The following is a 19,842-nucleotide window of genomic DNA, read 5'->3' on the forward strand; positions in this document are numbered from 1 at the left end:
CACACAATAAGGCTTGTCACACCATAAGAGATGTGTCACACCTGATCTCTCATATATATATATATATATATATATGAGGGCTCTTGTGAGAACCCTTTCTTAGGTGAGAACCACTAAAACTACGTAGTTTTGAGTTAAAAATAACAAAAAAAAATGCTGCTACCAAGGGGGTTTGAACCCAAGACCTTTAGTTTAAACTCCATGCTACTTACCACTAAGCTAATTATTTTGGTTGTGTAATGTATGCCGCGCGGATTAATATACCACACTGTAGCTTTCATTGTTTAATATTTTACACATGCACTTATTAATATTGATTAAATATGCATAATAATGAATTATTAATAGAAAAAAAGAAAGGGTAATTAATTTATTAGTCCCTATATTTTGATAAAACACACTGTTTAGTCCCTATATTTTCAAAAACGCACGGTAAGGTCCCTAACGTTTTTCTCGATGAACTGTTTAGTCCCTAATATTTTTCTCGGTGAACTGTTTAGTCCCTGCCGTTAGACTCTCATGAAGATTATGTTAATCAATTTGGATTTGCGTTATTCTTTTCCTTTATTTTCCTTTCCTTTAAACTCTAATGCATCTGAAATTAACTTTGAATGTTCTTATTCTTGATTTTCTTCTTAATCGTTCAAATTCGTAAGAATTGGATCTGTTCTTTTTCTTGTTCTCCATACAAATAGCTTCTTCTTCTAAATTGGATTTCCTCTTCTAAAGTTTGAAGGTAAATAGTAAAGGGTAATTTAGTTATTTTTGAAGTCATAAACGGTAAAAAATCTAACAAACAGACCGAATGACTAAACAGTTCACTGAGAAAAAGGTTAGGGACCTTACCATGTGTTTTTGAAAATACAGGGACTAAACAGTGTATTTTGTCAAAATATAGGGACTAATAAATTAATTACCCAAAAAGAAATGTGCATTATAATGAATTATTAATAAAAAAAACAAACGTGCATAATAATTAATTATTAATAGAAAAAAAATCCAAGAACATGCTCTAATTTCTTATTTATTTAATTCCTCCATATTTTTGTAATTTATGTTTTAAAATGTTAAGGACGATGTTCTAAATATTGTTTAATATTTGACGCATGCACTTATTAATATCGATTAAATATGCATAATAATGAATTATTAATAGAAAAAAAAAGAAATATGCATAATAATGAATTATTAATAGAAAAAAAAAGAAATATGCATAATAATGAATTATTAATTGAAAAAAATACAAGAACATGCTCTAATTTTTTATTTAATTTCTCTATATTTTGTAATTTATGTTATATAAGAAAATATACGTTATGTTTTTTCGAACATGAGTTATAAATTATATTATAGAACAAACACGAACTATAAAGTTTAGAACGTACGATATATTTTTTAGAACATACGTCATGCTTTTTTAGAACATGTGTTATATTTTTTCGAACATGAGTTATAAATTATATTATAGAACAAATGAAAAAACGATCCAGATATCTACTGATTTTTTTAAAACATTATACTGAATTTTTGGAACATAAACTATAAACTTTAGAACATGTGTTATGTTTTTTAAAACATGTGTTACGTTTTTTCGAACATGAGTTATAAATTATATTATAGAACAAATGCAAAAATGATCGAGATATTTACTGATTTTTTTAAACATTATACTTAATTTGGAGAACATAAATTATAAAGTTTAGAATTATGTAACATTATTTAAAACATCGTCCTTAACATTTAAAAACATAAATTACAAAAAATATACAGGAATTAAATAAATAAAAAATTGGAGCATGTTTTTGGATTTTTTTTGTTTTATTAATAATTCGTTATTATGCACATTTCTTTTTTTTCTATTAATAATTTATTATTATGCACATTTAATCGATATTTAATAAGTGCATATGTCTAATATTAAACAATAGAAGCTACATGGATAATGGTATATTAATCAGCGCGCTCCATAATGGATAAGGAAAACAATTGTTGTTTAAAAAAACAGTAAATATATGAACCATTTTTGCATTTGTTCTATAATATAATTTATAACTCATATTCTAAATAACATAACGTATGTTCTAAAGTTTATAGTTTGTGCTCCAAAAATTAAGTATAATGTTCTAAAAAAATCAGTAGATATCTGGATTGTTTTTTCATTTGTTCCAAAAATATAATTTATAACTCATGTTCGAAAAAAATAACACATGTTATAAAAAACATAACGTATGTTCTAAAGTTTGTAGTTTGTGTTCCAAAAATTAAGTATAATGTTCTAAAAAAATCAGTAGATATTTGGATCGTTTTTTCATTTTTTCCAAAAATATAATTTATAACTCATGTTCGAAAAAACATAACACATGTTCTAAAAAACATAACGTATGTTCTAAAAAATATGTCGTACGTTCTAAACTTCATAGTTCGCGTTTTAAAAGTTAAAATATATGTTGTTTCAAAAAAAAAGTTAAATTATATGTTATAACGTATGTTTAAAAAAATATATTTTCTTATATAACATAAATTACAAAATATAAAGGAATTAAATAAATAAGAAATTGGAGCATGTTCTTGAATTTTTTTTATTAATAATTCATTATTATCCACATTTTTTTTCTATTAATAATTCATTATTATGCACATTTCTTTTTTTTCTATTAATAATTCATTATTATGCATATTTAATCAATATTAATAAGTGCATGTGTCAAATATTAAACAATGAAAGCTACAGTGCGATGATATATTAATCAGCGCGACACATATTACATAAGGAAATGAATTAAATAAATAAGAAATCGGAGCATGTTTTTGAATTTTTTTTTTAATAATTCATTATTATGCACATTTCTTTTTTTTCTATTAATAATTCATTATTATGCATATTTAATCAATATTAATAAGTGCATGCGTCAAATATTAACAATGAAAGCTATAGTGCGATAGTATATTAATCAGCGCGGCACATATTAGACAAGAAAAGTAGTTAGCTCAGTGGTAAGTAAGATGGAGTGTAAATTAAGGGTCCAAGGTTTTTTTCTATTAGTAATTCATTATTATATGCATTTTTTTTCTATTAATAATTCATATTATGCAAATTTATTTTTTTTCTATTAATAATTTATTATTTTGCATATTTAATCGATATTAATAAGTGCATTCATCAAATATTAAACAATAGAAGCTAAAAGGCACTAGTATATTAAACAGCGCGTGACAATATATACAAGGAAGGCAAATGGCTTAGTGGTAAGCCATGTGAAGTGTAGTTGAAGGGTGCCAGGTTCGAATCCCCTAGGCAACAGGGGAGGGTTCTCACTTGATCCCCCCTCCCTTATATATATATATATATATATATATATTGTTTTTCTTTCAAGATTCATAATAATATAATAATATTTAATATTAGTTTAAAGATATTATATTAAAATGATAAGGTATAAAAATACATTTGATATTGACAGTAAGGAGTAATTTTATCCCTAACGTATAAAATGGTGAAATTTTAACTTTAACGTCGGCAGTTAAGAGCAATTTTACTCATAACGTTTGCAAAGTTAGCCAATTTGAGAAATAATTCATCAAATTGTTTCTCAGTCACAAATCTTGTCATCTACACTTCACATATACGTCATTTTATCACTCATTAGTAATATATCACAAACATATGAATAGACTAAAATAACAAATAAAAAATTTAACTGTATTTTTTACAAGTTGGGTAAAAAATCTAAAAATTTCATCGAATTTAAAAATATTAATATCTAATTCTATTAATAAATCACGAAAAATGTAAAATCTTTTTCTTAGAACCAACTGATGTAACTGGTGCGCAATAAGGAACATAATATCAATGTTTTATAATGATATCTAAAAGTAACCAAATTTATCAACTCTAGAAGTAAAATTGATCATGACTATTGATAACTAGTGGTGAATTTCCGATCAGCTTCCTTCCCTGTGGGGGCGTCGTTGGGTTCGACGGGGGGAAGCTCCGATGCCAAAGTCAATATGGAAATGGAGAATAAACTATATTGACAAGGTAGGGTTTGAGAGAGAGAATGAGTGTACCTCAATAGCTTGGGATGTAAGCTATTTATAGTCATGAAGTCGTAACTCCTAGTAACTTGAAAGTCTCCATTAATGCCTCATTAATGGTGGTTACGGATCTCCTTTAAGCTTGGTCGTTAGCTCATTAAAGGACCATTAACTGCCTTTATTGGGAATCGGCTTAACCGTTTAGCGGGCGGATCGAGGCATGATGGCAGGTCTCCCATAGGTTTGACTACGGACCTCGCGTGGCGGAGTCCAAGTGATACGCCATTCGGATGACTTGCTTGATACACCATCGCTTCTCAGACCGCCCTAATACGCGGCCGTTTTGGCAAAGATCCTCTTTGATCCTTTGGATAATATCTCGATGTTATCAGAAGCCCCCCCGAAGTTCCACCAAAGTCCTTTAGGACTTTTGCGCTTCCTTGCACGCCGCCATGATGAATCACATTTATGATCACTCTGTTACAGGCCATTCATCGAGCGACAGGTGTCCTAGGCGCGCTGCTCGAGGTAGGAGGTGATATCTTCTTCAACCTCTTTCTTCTCTTTCTGATTTACTCGCTCTCATTTCGTTCGAGTTTCCTCAGAACATTTCCCGGCATCAAGAACCTTCAAAGCTTCCGATTCTCATGTAAGTTAATCTTCCCGTCTTTGTTTTCTGGGTTTTTTTTATGAGTTCTTCTTTTGGGTTTACTACTGAACTTTTTAATTTGACCACCACTTCCCCCGAAATTAGCTGGACCACTTCTTCCGAGAGTTTTAGTTCTTCTGAAAGTACACCTAGCTGTGATTTTACCGAGTTGTGTAATACGGTGAGGGATAGTAGGAATCGTCGAACCCGTTCGTTTAGGACTCGAAATTTTCCTGCCGCCGTGACTCATATTGTTCCGGCGATAGATTCTAGGAGATTTTCCGGAATGGAGGCTTCGTCTTCAATTCCGATTAGGAAAAAAGCACCTCGGGCAGAGTCTACTCCGTCTCGTATGAGCACCGCGGATCTAGCTGATTTGGCGAATCGTTATCCGTGGATCAAGGATTACGAGACTGAGTTGGCGGCTGCTCACCAGCGACCCGCCTGTCCGCCCGTCGGATATCTGTCTATGTATAGTTGCCATGTAGAGAGAGGATTCCGTCTTCCTCTTCCTAAGATGATAGCGGATATCCTGGAGTATTTTGGGATCACTGTCTGCCAGCTGCATCCAAATGGCTGGTTGGATTTGGCTTTAGACTGTTATCTAGCTTCAAACCTGGGGGTAATCTGTAATCCTCGAGTCTTCCGGTCTCTTCACAAACCTACGAAGCGTAAATCCGAGTCTTTCTATACCTTCGCCAAATTCAAAACTTACTCACCCTTCTCTGGTAAGATGTCGAACGTCCATCTCTGGGACGAAAGATTCTTTTTTGTTAAAGTGAAAGAAGGTGAACCCCTGGGATTCCCGTTGGTTTGGAATGCCAAACCTCTGCATATGGCTGGAGATCTACGTATACTGACGGACAGCGATGAGAAGGTGGCGGATCTCATGAAAAGCATCAAGTCAGATGTTTGGACATACGCCGATGCTTTGGAATTCATGATGAATGATATTCCTCTGATCCACCGTGAAGAGGACAAAATTACTTACGTGAAGTTTACCCAACTAGACAAAGGTAATTTTGTTTCTTCCTTGAACTTTGATTATTTCATTGTTCCCTTGTCAGGGGTTTGTCTGAGGCAAGTCGCGCCCTTGTAGAGATGCGTAGAAAACAGAAGGAGCTAGAGGCCCAAAAAGATACGCAGGTGGTGGATCCCCATAAGAGCTCTGGGAAGCTTCCTGCTGATGATGTTGCGGATCCCCCTCTGCAGAAGAAGAAGAGATACGTTGCTTCTGGTGGAGGAAAGTTACTGGTGGATGCCATGAGAGCTGAGAAGCCGCTAACGGAACTAGAGCAGGTATGTTTGTTTTACCGCCTTTCCTTTTCTTATCAAGGATCCTAATTTTGGTCTTTCAACTCTTGCACAGGTGATGAAGTCTGATTTGGGCGGGTACTGGCTCGCCAAGTACGGTCATAAAGGGTCCCTAAGGAATGAGTCGGTCATCAATGATCTGGACGAGGCCCTTGGTCAACTTGGCGAAGTGCAGGAGAGCCAGACAAGTTCTCTGGGTCAGCCCATGCCAAGATGGGAAAAAGGGATCTCCTTTCGGTGAGCTTTCTTTATCTCACATTTTTGGATGAAAGAGTGATCTCTACGAGGAGATTTGTGTCTTACATCGTCTTTTGTTTTAACAGGCGTATACGCACATGCGTGCCATGGAGGCGGATCTTCTGCAAGGGGTGGCAGATAAGGCGACTATAAAGAGGCTAGAGAAAGAGGTTGCTGTTGCCAATACAAATGCTGCTTCTGACATTGCTCTTAACGAGAGCAAAGACGCAGAGATCCGCGATCTAAAGGAGAAGTTGGAGGAGATGGAGAAGGATGCTAAGAATCACGAGGATGCCTTGCTGAACGCGGAGATCCTGGTGGGAGAACGTGCTTATTATTATGGCGTATGTTAAGCTTTCCTACCCTGAGATTGATTTTGTGGATCCAGAGTACCTGGTCCCCAAGGTTGAAGATTGCCTAAAATATTGCAAGATCCCCAACGCTAAGGATTTCATCCGTGATCAAATTCGGAAGAAGCTGAGCGGATCAGCTGAGGAGACCAAACCTGTGGTGGATCTTGAAGCGGAGGACCTCGGTGAATCATCTCAGGGGGCGGGCGACAAGAGCAGTGATGTGATAGATTATACGGTTCCTCAAGAAGGAACCATTACTGTAGAGAAGGAGATTCCTCTAGAAGGCGCATCTATTGAGAAAGATGCTAAGGAGGATACTCCTATTTGAATGTAATTTACGTACAATTTATTTTAATCCTTTTTTGCAACCATTTATCTTTACTTTATGCTTTATATCTTTCAGCAAGTAATTATATAGGTTTTAGGATTTATCTTGTTGGTTCGAGGTAGGTGGCCAGCCATACCCCGGAGTGTGATCCTTTTTGAAGGCTTGAAGCTTTTATTCCTTTAGAGGAAGTTAAGCTGCCTTAGGCGATTGATTTTCTTCCTATCTTTGAGGTGAATCGATCCGCCACTAGGACTTAGAACTCTTCTTTGGAAAGAGTGTGTGAGAGTGTAAAGATCTCACGCCTGAGAAATGTTCTAACTCTATCTCTGATGGTGATCAATTGTTTCCTATCTTTGAGGTGAATTGACCCGCCACCGAGATTGTTCTCCTATCTTTGAGGAGAAAATAGTCATGCCATGATAGCATTTATTCTATTTGTGGGAATGCGTTTTGTTTCCTCCCCATTTTTGAATCTGGAATATTTATATTACTGCAAGAAAAGTACTTAAAGAAAGAATTTGCAAGATGAAAATTTTCTTTTATTAAATGGCGATTCACCTTATTACAACGAATTGTTCTTATGTGTGAGCCTCGTTAAAAACTTTAATAAGAAAAACCACATGGGATAAAAACTTACTAAAGGAAAAAGAGTACTCAAGACCTTGGTTACATTTTATTCTTTGGCGAAATACTTGCGGAGGTTCTGAATATTCCACGTCCGTGGCAGAGTGTTCCCCTCCCTATCTTGGATTTTGAAAGTGGCAGGTCCGATCTTGGCGACTATCTTGTATGGCCCCGTCCAGGTGATTCCTAATTTTCCTTTGCCTTCCAAGGATTTGATTTTGTCCGCCTTTCGGAGCACTAGGTCCCCTGGGTTCAGATCCACGAGCTTGGCGTGTTTGTCGTGATAGGCTGCAATCCTCTGTTTGTAGGCGGCCATTCGCACATATGCCTTCTCCCTTCTTGTTTCCAATTGGTCAAGACTTTATTTTAACCTTTGGTCATTCCTGTCTTCATAGTAAAACAAGACTTTGTCACTAGGGACCTGGATCTCGATGGGGATCACAGCTTCAACACCATAGGTGAGGGCGAATGGTGATTCACCAGTTGCAGTTCGAGGAGTGGTTCTGTATGCCCATAGGACATTCATGAGGTGATCCGCCCACTTTTTATTATGCTCACCCAGTCTCTTTTTTATGCCCTTGACAATCGTTCGATTTGTTACCTCAGTCATCCCGTTGGATTGGGGGTAGTAAACGGAGGCGAACCTGTTTTGAATGCCTTGGCTTTCACAGAATGTTCTGAACTCTCCACAATTGAACTGCGTCCCGTTGTTAGTAATAATTGTGTGGGGAACTCCGAATCTTCCGACTATATTGTCTCTGACAAACTCAACCATCCGTTCTGCATTTATAGATGAGACAGCCTCGGCCTCTACCCACTTCGTAAAGTGATCCACAGCTACTACCACATACCTTCTCTGTCTTTTGGTAGGAGGAAAGGGACCAACAATGTCGATTCCCCAAACTGCAAAGGGTCGCCCCTCGATGATGGACTTTTGAAGATGCGTAGCCGTGTGAAATTCATTTGCATGAACTTGGCAATTGTGATAGGATTCTACTAGCCTCTGAGCATCAAGTTCCGCTGTGGGCCAATAAAATCCCGCCAACCTAGATTTCTTCAAAATGGAGGCGAATGCCTCATGAGCCACACAAGTACCCTCGTGTAGCTCCTTGAGGATCTGTTGCCCTTCTTCTGTCATGACACATTTCAACCAGGGATGTCCAAAAGATTTTCTGTACAGGCAATCATTTATTATGGAGAAATAAGCTGCTTTTCTTACCGTCCGCTGAGCTTCCTCTTTGTCTTGAGGCAAAGTTCCATCTGCAAGATACCGGCGGATCGATGATCTCCAATCGCTTTCAACCAGGGATGTAAGGAGAGTTACAGTTTCTGAGGCGAATGCTGGCGTCATCTTGACTTCGAACGGACATTGTAGGTCCGCCCATTGCTCCTTGCTAGAAGCCCGTTTAGCTAGATGGTCAGCTTCTGTGTTTGATCCCCGAGGCACATGGACTAGCTCCCACTTGGTTTCCTTGATCTCAAGTTAGCTTAGCAGTTTTTTGACCTCTTCTACATATTTGGTCAGGATGTCATCTTTCACTTCAAAGTTTTTGATTACCTGGTTGACCATTAGCGGTGAATTTTCGATCAGCTTTCTTCCCTGTGGGGGCGTCGTTGGGTTCGACGGGGGAAGCTCCGATGCCAAAGTCAGTATGGAAATGGAGAATAAACTATATTGACAAGGTAGGGTTTGAAAGAGAGAATGAGTATACCTCAATAGCTTGGGATGTAAGCTATTTATAGTCATGAAGTCGTAACTCCTAGTAACTTGAAAGTCTCCATTAATGCCTCATTAATGGTGGTTACGGATCTCCTTTAAGCTTGGTCGTTAGCTCATTAAAGGACCATTAACTGCCTTTATTGGGAATCGGCTTAAACGTTTAGCGGGCGGATCGAGGCATGATGGTGGGTCTCCCATAGGTTTGACTACGGACCTCGCGTGGCGGAGTCCAAGTGATACGCCATTCGGATGACTTGCTTGATACGCCATCGCTTCTCAGACCGCCCTAATACGCGGCCGTTTTGGCAAAGATCCTCTTTGATCCTTTGGATAATATCTCGATGTTATCAACTATCAATATTAGGGGTCACGTTAGCCCTGTAATAGATAATAAAGAAAATGAGGATAAAAATATAAGAGAACAAATAATATATTAAAACGAATTAAGAGTCGAGTGAGTATCCCCGTCTACTTTGTCTCGATCCTAGGATATGAGGATGGTAACAACTATAAATAGATGATTTAAGATAATCTTTTAAATATGTTTAAAAACGGGTAAACTACACTAATGGTACCTGAACTTTACATAGTTTACACTTTGGTACCTAGATTATATTTTGTTCCAAAAATATACCTGAAGTAACGATGACCGGACAATTTAGTATATTTTTACCGGTTATGACCGGTCAACGCGAGTTTCATGAGTTAATTACATTAATGGTACCCGAACTTTACCATAATTGACACTTCGGTACCTGGATTTTATTTTATCCTAAAAACATAACACAAGTAAAGGTGACTGAAAAGTTTAGTTCATTTGATCGGTTAGTGATCGGGTAACATGAACTAAACATTGGGACTCACCATACACTCAATTAACATAAAATTATAATATTGTCATTTATGAGCTAAATGACAGTATTATAATTTTATATTAATTGAGTGTATGATTGGTCTCAATTTTTAATTTAAAATGGTCAAACTCGGGTTGATCAATTACTAATCGGTCAAATATACTAAAATATTAAGTCATCTTTACTTGAAGTGTATTTTTTGGACAAAATGAAATCTAGGTACCAAAATGTGAATTCGGGTAAAGTTCAGGTACCATCAGTATAATTTACTCGTCAAAATCGCATTGACCGACTATTAACCGGTAAAATATACTTAATTGTCCAGTCATCGTTACTTCGGGTATATTTTTGAGACAAAATGTAATATAGGTATCAAAGTGTGAATTAGGGTAAAGTTCAGATACCATTGGTGTAATTTACTCGTTTAAAAACCAGCATCAATTTCTTTTCACTATTCTCATAGTTATATTGATTTAAGCATTCAAATACTTACGTCAAGTATCAGACACTTCCCATGTGTTGCAATACTCTTGATCAGCGAAAGAGCATTTGAGATCCGTAAAACGAAAAATTCCACAAAAACATCATTGTGTAAACCTTAAAGTCCTCTAATTTAATTATGAGGAAATTAGATTTAAAATCAGATTTCAACTTTTATTTACATTTATAAAAAAAACATTTTAAATATTTTATCATTATATGATTTTAAGTTCTAATATATCAGAATATCATAACTTTATTTTTACTTTTGTCAAATTTTCAGTTATTTATTTAGAGAAAAAAAAAACATTTTTTTTTTAAAAACTAACAGATATGACATTTAGATAAATTTATTTGACACTATCCGATATTTGTAAATTATTTCTCAATTACGACTATCATGTAATTTACCCTTTAATTATTCACCTTGCAAAGGTTTTATTTTCCTATCATACTAAACTGCTCCTCCTAACATTTTACTATACTCCTATCATAATTTTTAATTTTTGTATTGGTGATTGTACTTATTTATTTTTGGGTTAATTATAAATAACTACCCTGTGGTTTGACCGATTTGCGATGTGGTACATGTGGTTTTTTTTTTTTTTTTGCAAACAGGACCTCATGGTTGTCGCCGTTATACAAATCAAGGAGACGGCAGAAAATCTGTTAAAAAGCTGACGTGGCACAGGGGCAATTTAGGAAATTCGATTTTTTAATTTTTTTTTCTCTCTCCTCCTCTCTCCTTCATCGTTGATTCTCTTCTTCTTCTTATTCTTCTGCGTTTTCTTCTTCTTCACCTAAAATCTTTTCTTCTTCTTCTTCCTCCTCCTCTCTTTTCTTCTTCTTCCTCCTCTCTTCTCTTCTTCTTCCTATTTTTTTCTTTTTTTCTAATTTTTTTTAATTCTAGAATTTCCAGATTTCTAGAAATTCCAGACGTGAAGAGGTTCTTCACGTCTGGAATTTCCAGAAATCTGGAAATTCCAGAAATCTGGAATTTCCAGAATTAAAAAAAAGAAAAAAAGAAAAAAGGGAAAGATGAAGAGAAGAAATAAGGAAGAAAAACAAGAAGAAAAGAAAGGAAGAAGAGGAGAAAATGGAAGAAGAAGAACATAAAATGGAAGAAGAAGAAGAGGAAATGGAGGAAGAAAAAGAAGAAAGAAGAACGAAGAAGAGAAGAAGAAGATGAAGTCAACTTAAAAATTAAGAAAAAAAAAGTCAAAATTTTTCTTTCCCAAATTGCCCCTATGATTTAACAGATTTTTTACCGTCTCCTTGATTTGTATAACGGCGACAGCCACAGGGAGATGTTTGCAAAAAAAAAAAATACCACAGGTACCACATCGCAAATCGGTCAAACCACATGGTAATTATTTGTAATTAACCCTTTATTTTTTTAATATGGAATTACTTTTGAAATATCATACTCTTCCTTTTCTCCAACATAATATGTATGAATTGATCCATTGGGCGTTTGGTTTAAACTTCTGCTAAGATAATAAATACAGAATCAAGTTTGTTATAGTTTGTTATATTACTGATGAAAAAGAGTAAGGTGTTAACTGATAAAGTCCTTCCTTGTAAAATCCAACAACAAGCACTTTTTTAGAACCCCGTGCCTGCAACAAGCATCCATTAGGCAAGAACTGAATGGTAACATCAAATCATGTAGCAATTTTCCAACTGACAACAACAGATTATGTGTAAAGTGTGGAAGATAAAGAACATTTTGTAAACATAACTGAGGGCTTAGAAATATTTCACCAACATTATGAACAATCTGTTTTGTGCCGTCAGGTAAGTAGACTGTATGTGTGAATTTTGTAGGTATAAATTGTTTGAATAAATCCAAATTAGCACACATGTGAGATGTGGCACCAGTGTCAATTATCCAAGTACTACAAGCACCATGAACAATTTTATCAGTACTTTGAGAGGAGTTAAGTGATATACCTGCAAAACCATAAAAGCCTGAAAATTCAGAATTATCTCCTTTTGTACCGTTGTTAATCTGTTGTTTGCCTGTCATAGCTTTCTTGATGGCTCTCTGAACAAATTCAGCAATCTCAACTTGAATATCATCATCACTGATTGTATCACGATTATTTACAAAATCCATAGGTGAATCCATGGTAGAGGAGTTAACTGAAGAGTTGACATTGTAAGCTCTAGTTTTAGATGTTTGATTCTTGTTCTTCTGTTTTGGATCATACCAATCTGGAAAACCGTTCAGCTTGAAACAAGTTTCCCTTGTGTGTCTTGATTTATTGCAATAGGTGCAAAACCTATTTGATTTATCCTCAGCTTCACGGTTTTTACCAGCAGATTTAGAAGAATCAGTGCGGTTAGATTGTTCTGTACCCGAACGTACAGTTTGAGCAATCTCAAGACTAGAAATGCCAGATTTAGTATGAGTATATGTATGTTAAGAAGAGGATCTAACAATAATATCTGGTCCTTCACATTCTCATATCCAGGATGTAATCCCATAAAAAACTGAACTAGTTGATCAGCATTAATGAGTTCATAAGCACGTTTTGTAGCTTGACAAGTACAAGAAGTCGAAGCAGCACAAGCACAAATAGGAGAAGGACACAGATATGCAAGTTCATCCCAAAGCCTTTTAAGTTTTGTAAAATAAATGGAAACAGATTGATTTCCTTGATGAAAACAATTTATCTCTTGCTTGAGTTGATATAATAAAGGGCCGTTAGACTCACCGAATCTGTCTTCAAGCTCTTTCTAGACAGATCTTGCTGAAGGCGTAAAGATGAATGCATCCACAAGTTCCTTTGCAATAGAATTTTGGATCCAAGAAACTACCAGATCATCAGCACGCTTCCATTTCAGAAAATCAGAGGAATCTGTCGCTGGAGCAAAATTATCGCAAAGAACGAAACTAGATTTTTCCTTAACAGAAAGAGCTCTTAGCATAGCTCTTTTCCAGGAAAGATAGTTTATACCGTTCAATGTAGTAACAAGACCGACACCTGGATTATCATTGGTTGCGATTCGAAATTGAGTATTCTCAGTTGGATTAGATCCTTGCATCTGAGAAGTTGTTGCGATATTCTCTAGCGGCACCGCCTTTGAAGGAGGATGGAAAATCTCTGTTGCTTCTTCTGAAGAAGAATCACTGTGAACCTGACCATCCATCTCAGACTGTAAAACATAAGCATAGCTTGTTCGATTCTTTCTCATGGTGAAACAACAAATCTTGATTGAATAATGGAGAAGTTAGGGTTTGTAGGTTTAAGAAAGGAAAAAGAAAATAGCCGAGTCATAGTTGGAATGACTATATTCATTCTGTTTCGTTCAAATCAGATTCTGGTTTCTTTTGAAACTGTTTGGTCATTGTCTTCCATTAAAGTTTATATTCAATACAAGTATATTGGCAAGTGTACATTTTTTACATCTGTGACACCAATATTTTCATTATCTTTCTCATAATACTTCTCTCTCGATCTTCTGCTGCAATACATTTCTTTCTAGCAAAATTCAAGTATTTTTCTAGACAATGTGTAGTGCAAACTAAAGTACATGGTTTACATTGAACCCAAGAAACTATTTGCACATATGAAGAAAAACAGTATAAGGATATGAATATTCATCATCTTTTGTCAGATCCTGAGAACCAAATTTGGTACTTTCAATCATGTATTAGACACATCTTGCAATGACTCTTTGGATCTCATCCGCTTAAGTTCTTCAGCCAGAACATCCATGGAATCCGAAACTTCAGCCTTATACACATAAAACTTAATCACAAAAAAGAAGAAAACGAGGTTCAACAAGTTCAATACTGCAAAGAAGGCATAATAGTAGTCCAGATGAGAATCATTCAAGTTATTCAAGATCCAACCCTTATGACCATTCCTCCTCGTGATCCTTGAAACTGTCGAAAGAAGAAAACTGCTCACAAAGTTCCCAATTCCAAGACTTGTAGTTGAATAAGAAGTACCAAGACTCTTCATACTCTCAGGTGCCTGATCATAGAAAAACTCAAGCTTGGCCACTTCTAAAAATGCATCTGCTATCCCCATAAGCAGAAACTGAGGCAGTAAAATCAGTATACTTAAAGGGATTTGTCCCCCATTTTCGACTAAGCCATGTTCTTTAGCCACACTAAGTCTGTACCTCTCAGTGAGGGATGCAGTAACCATGATGACAATGTGGAAAACCATGCCTATTCCCATTCTTTGAAGAAGAGTGACACCTCTGGGATTTTTAGTCCATTTCTGCATTATCGCGACGAAATATCGGTCGTAAAGGACGACGGATATAAGCATAGCTAAGGTTACAAATCCAGATAAACTTGCTGGAGGGATTTTGAAGCTGCCTATATGTCTGTCAAGAGTAGTTCCTTGTTTGACAAAAAGGGTATTGATTTGAGCTATCATTGTGCTTGGAACAAAAGTTGCTATCAATATAGGTATCATTCTTAGCATTTGTTTAGTTTCTTCCACTTGAGTTACTGAGCAAAGCATCCATGGATCTTTTGTATCTGTTTTTACTGCAGCTTTATTCAGGAACTTTAAAGTAGGAGTTGAATCAATCCTGAACTTTCCCTTGACATCATACTCTTCCAAATCCAACTCATAAAGTTGTTTAGGATCAACAGGAACTTCAACCCTCCACTTTCTGAAAGCAGCCACAATGACCATACCCATCTTAGTAAAAGGACTCCCAGAGGGTAACCTGTGCCTATAATAAGGGGTACCAGCCAAGAAAATAACAATAGAAGTAAAAAGCCCCAAAGTAGGAAGACCATAACCTAAAGACCAACCAACATTGTCTTGTATATAAACAAGTACAGTGTTAGCAAAAAGTGTGCCAAAGAAGATGCTGAACATCCACCAGTTGAAGAATGATAGCTTCTGATTCTTTTCTTTTGGATGGAAATCATCGAATTGGTCTGCACCGATTGTGGATATGTTGGGCTTGGTGCCACCTGTGCCTAAGGCTAGTGTGTAAAGTGCACCAAAAAATACTGCTAATTGTAATGTTGAAGCTTCTTGGCAATTGTTTATGTCAGCTTCTTTGCAGGGAGGAGGTCTTAGTGCTGGTATTGATACTGATAGTGTTAGCACTGACATTCCCTGCAACACATCATATCAATATACATGTTAATTACAATGTCAACTTCTTTTTGCAAAGAATAAAACCACGTTGCTTTATTTGCAAAAAGATGAAACCACGATAATTTTGCAGGTTTACGGATAAGATACAATTTTACCATTAACGTTTTTTGGGAAATATAATTATACCTTAACGTATAAGAACATTTACAATTTGAGCAATTTTAGATTCAGGCTAACGATATATGAAGCAATTTTGAGCTTATATAACACAACTTATAATAAGAGTTCTTAGTTGGGTCCAGAGGTAGAAGCCGGAACATGGAATGCCAATGCACCCTATCGGTTTATCCTATGTATTTGTTTTTTTTCACTACAAACAATAAAAAATACACAAGGTCACCACGTGTACTCATGGGCGAAGATAGGGGGTCCTCCGGCTGCTGGAACCATCCCTATTATGGATGGTTTTTGGCCTCTCCGCTTTTGGAATTACTTCTATTATAGAAGGTTTCGGTCCCTTGTTTCTAACAAATTAAAGCTCGGAGTGATTAATTAACTCATTGAGTTTGTATTTAATTACAAAATCCAACTTGATTAATATATATTATAGTCGATAAATTTCTGTAAGTTTGTTCAAAACTACTCAACCTTACTTTTATAGTACAAATCTAGTTTAATTTTGAAAAGTTTTATATTAATATGTACAAATTGATTCTAGACTACTCAAACAATAACATACATATATACAAAATAAATTGAACAAATTCGATTTAACAAAAATTTTTTTATGCACGTATAAAATTGATCCCAACAAACCAATCATGTATTCACCACTATATATAATTAAAATTGCTTCATATTAGAATTGTTTTCACAAAATTTTATCATTTCTTTACATTAAAATATATATATTTTTTTTTTTCTGGACAACATCAAAAGTAAATCTAAATCTTATGAGTTAAATTGTGACCGGGATCCAAAATGAGTTTTAAGTTTGTTTTTCCTATTCGATGTATACTGAATTAATTATTTTCTTTTTCTGTCATGTCATGTTGGACTTATTTAGTACCCATTTGTTGTTTGTTTCTTCCTTCATGAATGAATATATAAATAATGGTCCCAATCTTGCATCACTTATCGAGAATGGCCAGCAAAGTTGACTTAGAAATTAAGAAAATTTGCAAATGAAGAAAAGTAGTGGGCAAAAAATCAAATAAAGATTCAAGAATCTATACTAGTAGTTAATTTGAAAAGGATGGTCACCCAGTCAACTTGTTAATCATTATTTTATATTTATTATTCAATTAATCTCATCACTTGATAAATCCTCCTATAAATTCAAAGTTACACATTCACACCTAATTTTCAAATATTAATGTTTATCTTACTCCAGAAAAAAATAAAGAAATATCACAAAACCAACTTGATTCGATTTCACATGTGAATAATTGATTAAATTATAAATTCTAATTTGAATGTATTTAATTAATTGTATGGGCATTATATATTATATTAATAATACAGTTGATCTATCTTATCTGTATATTGATTCCATCAGAACACAAATGGTTTTTTTTATATACATGCAGCTACCGTATCACAATATATATTAGTTCCTAATTTTTTATTTTACAATTTTAATTAAAATAAAGTAAAATATATATATATATATATATAAAGTCAATACATGCATGCATGGTAGATAAGATATATATATGTAGTTAAATATAAAATAAGATAATAAAATGTTACGGTTCTTGTGGAGTAGTTTCTAGTAGATTAGTTCGTGTTCGTTCGTATGACAAAAAAACAAAAATAATGTTACGAATTTTACGTACCAAGAGATAGATTGAGCAGGAAATGACAAAGGTCCAGTAACGGCCGAGATGAGCATCAGCAAGATAAGCACCCAAAATAGGAGTCATCCAAATAGTTCCAACCCAATTTGTTACATTGTTTGCTGATTTTACTGTTCCTTCATGCAGTTTTTTTGTCAAGTATAGCACCAGATTACTTGATATTCCATAGTATGCCATCCTTTCAAATACCTCATATACTGCCAATTTTAAATTTAAATTAAATTAAATAAAAGATCCCATTCATACCACATTTGAATAATAAAAATATACCTAATATCATTTATCTAGGAAAATATCACAGTATAATTTAGTTTATGATTATGATTATAAAATTGTTTGGAGACTTTGAAATTCAACTAACGTAGCGCACAACATGTATACAAGCTAACGTGTTACTGATAAACTACTATATATTATTTAGATATGGTTAAATTAATTAATTAATCATGCATGGAAAAAACGTAACTAGGAAGCTAATTTATTATTATTATTATTATTAGAATATTGTATATAGATAATAATGGTTGTTAGTTGTTACCTAAGAATTAGGCTTTCTGTTATTTATTTAAGCTTGGAATCGGCAAACGTCGCACCTCTTGACGAGGGATCAGGAAGCTAATTTTTTTATTATAAATTAGATTGTAGTGTTGGATTCTGGAGAACCGATCGTTTACAAAATGAGCTAAGCTCTAAAGATATGGCACTTTATTGAGTTATTTAAAACGATCACCATGTGTATATTTTAATGATATACAACTTGAAATAAAGACAGCTACTAAATGAAATTAGAAGTTGTAGGTGAGAAAATTCATAGATAATAAATGAGAGGCAATGATGAGTATTAATAATTTGAACTCATAACATACATTTGGCTCCTCAAAGTAACGCTTCAAAATCAAAATAATTAATTAGGTCTCTGAAATAAATAAAAATCATTAATTGAATCTTATTCTAAAAAAATTATCAATTAAAGTCTTATCGAAAATTATTCCATTGAACAGTTTTAAACTCACCTCTCCAAACTCATACAATCTATATCAAATAGTCGTAATTTCTAATTTTAGAATAGAATGAAAACTCAATAGATGGTTTTTGCTTAATTAAGGACTTGATTGATGATTTTGATAGTTCAGGATCCTAATTGACTTTAAAACTTTAGTTTAGAGAACTAAATAAGTGTACCGTCTAATTTGAAGTAATAAATTGAGGGAGAAAGTAAAAATAAAGGTCTAAAAAGCAGATTAAAGTCATTAGCCTTCCAAATTTATTTAAAATTAAAATTGTATGGTTAACTTCTTATATCAAAACAAGGTTTATTCAAAATTTGAATTTTGGGTTTGGGATAGAGAGAAAAACGGGCTAAGAGATAGATATGTACAAAATGTCACAGTATGGGATGAGGATATGTACGTAGTGGCCGGTCTATTATCTTCCATAATCTTAAGCCTTGCATTTATTATCCTTTCTCTTAACAGTAACACCTACAACTCAAGGACTTCAATTTTATTCTTCCATTTCTGACCCTTTTAAAACATTAATTATGACATTCTAACTAAGTTTTTTAGTTCCATCAAACTAAAAATTAAGAAAACAGAAGAGAATCCAAGATGAAGATTGCAAGAAACAAGTGCCCTGCCCATTTCCAAGCTTCAAGGAACTAAAACATATATACAGTGACACGGGTCCAAAATTCACTGATAGAGGTATTTGTGGTAGTCTTTTTACATAAAACATTGCACGATTTTCATAAAACTTTTGACGTTTTATGACGAACTAGGAGAGAAAAAGATTTGAGTAAGGGAGAGAGAGAGAAGAGTTACCAACAACAAAAGAGCAAGCTCTCCATCCACCTCTTTTGGATCTAAGAACAGGGTTTCCTTTGAGATCCACAGTTCCATCTTGTGTATATTCTTCACCATTTCCATCTTCACCCATATTTACTTGATATGATATGCTCAAATAATGTGTTTGTAGTTAGTCTTTTATAGACCTCAGCTCACCACTCTCTCTTCATCTACTTGTTTTTTGTTTTCCATAAGTTGCGCATTGTTCAACTAATCATTTTTTAACCACTTGATTCTAATATTATTTTAAAGGGTGTAGTAGGGTATATTTGTCAATACTCAAAATGTAGGTATCTTAATTAGGTTAAACAACTTATATTACATGTTACAAGTGAGTTGACCGCCTAAAACACAAATTACTTATAGTTAAAAAGGCAATAAACATGAATTTTGGATTTTATTTATTTATTTATTTGGTTGGATGAAAAAAAAAAAAAAAAATACAACAAGCAAAATATAAGGAA

At 34.4% G+C, this 19,842-nt stretch overlaps 1 protein-coding gene across 1 annotated transcript; it reads right to left on the reverse strand.

The window, feature by feature from the left end:
• Positions 1–13,925: 13,925 nt before the first annotated feature.
• On the reverse strand, positions 13,926–19,591 carry LOC136219508 (protein NRT1/ PTR FAMILY 5.2-like). The gene is made up of 3 exons (XM_066006929.1): positions 19,355–19,591; positions 17,514–17,731; positions 13,926–15,693 (listed from the first exon to the last, which is right to left on the reverse strand). Exons 1-3 carry the CDS (start codon positions 19,467–19,469, stop codon positions 14,248–14,250), a joined length of 1,779 nt encoding a protein of 592 aa, XP_065863001.1. The 5' UTR covers positions 19,470–19,591; the 3' UTR covers positions 13,926–14,247.
• Between the last annotated feature and the right edge of the window lie 251 nt (positions 19,592–19,842).

The sequence above is a fragment of the Euphorbia lathyris genome, chromosome 2 (genome assembly GCF_963576675.1).
Source record: "Euphorbia lathyris chromosome 2, ddEupLath1.1, whole genome shotgun sequence".
Classification (NCBI taxonomy): domain Eukaryota; kingdom Viridiplantae; phylum Streptophyta; class Magnoliopsida; order Malpighiales; family Euphorbiaceae; genus Euphorbia; species Euphorbia lathyris.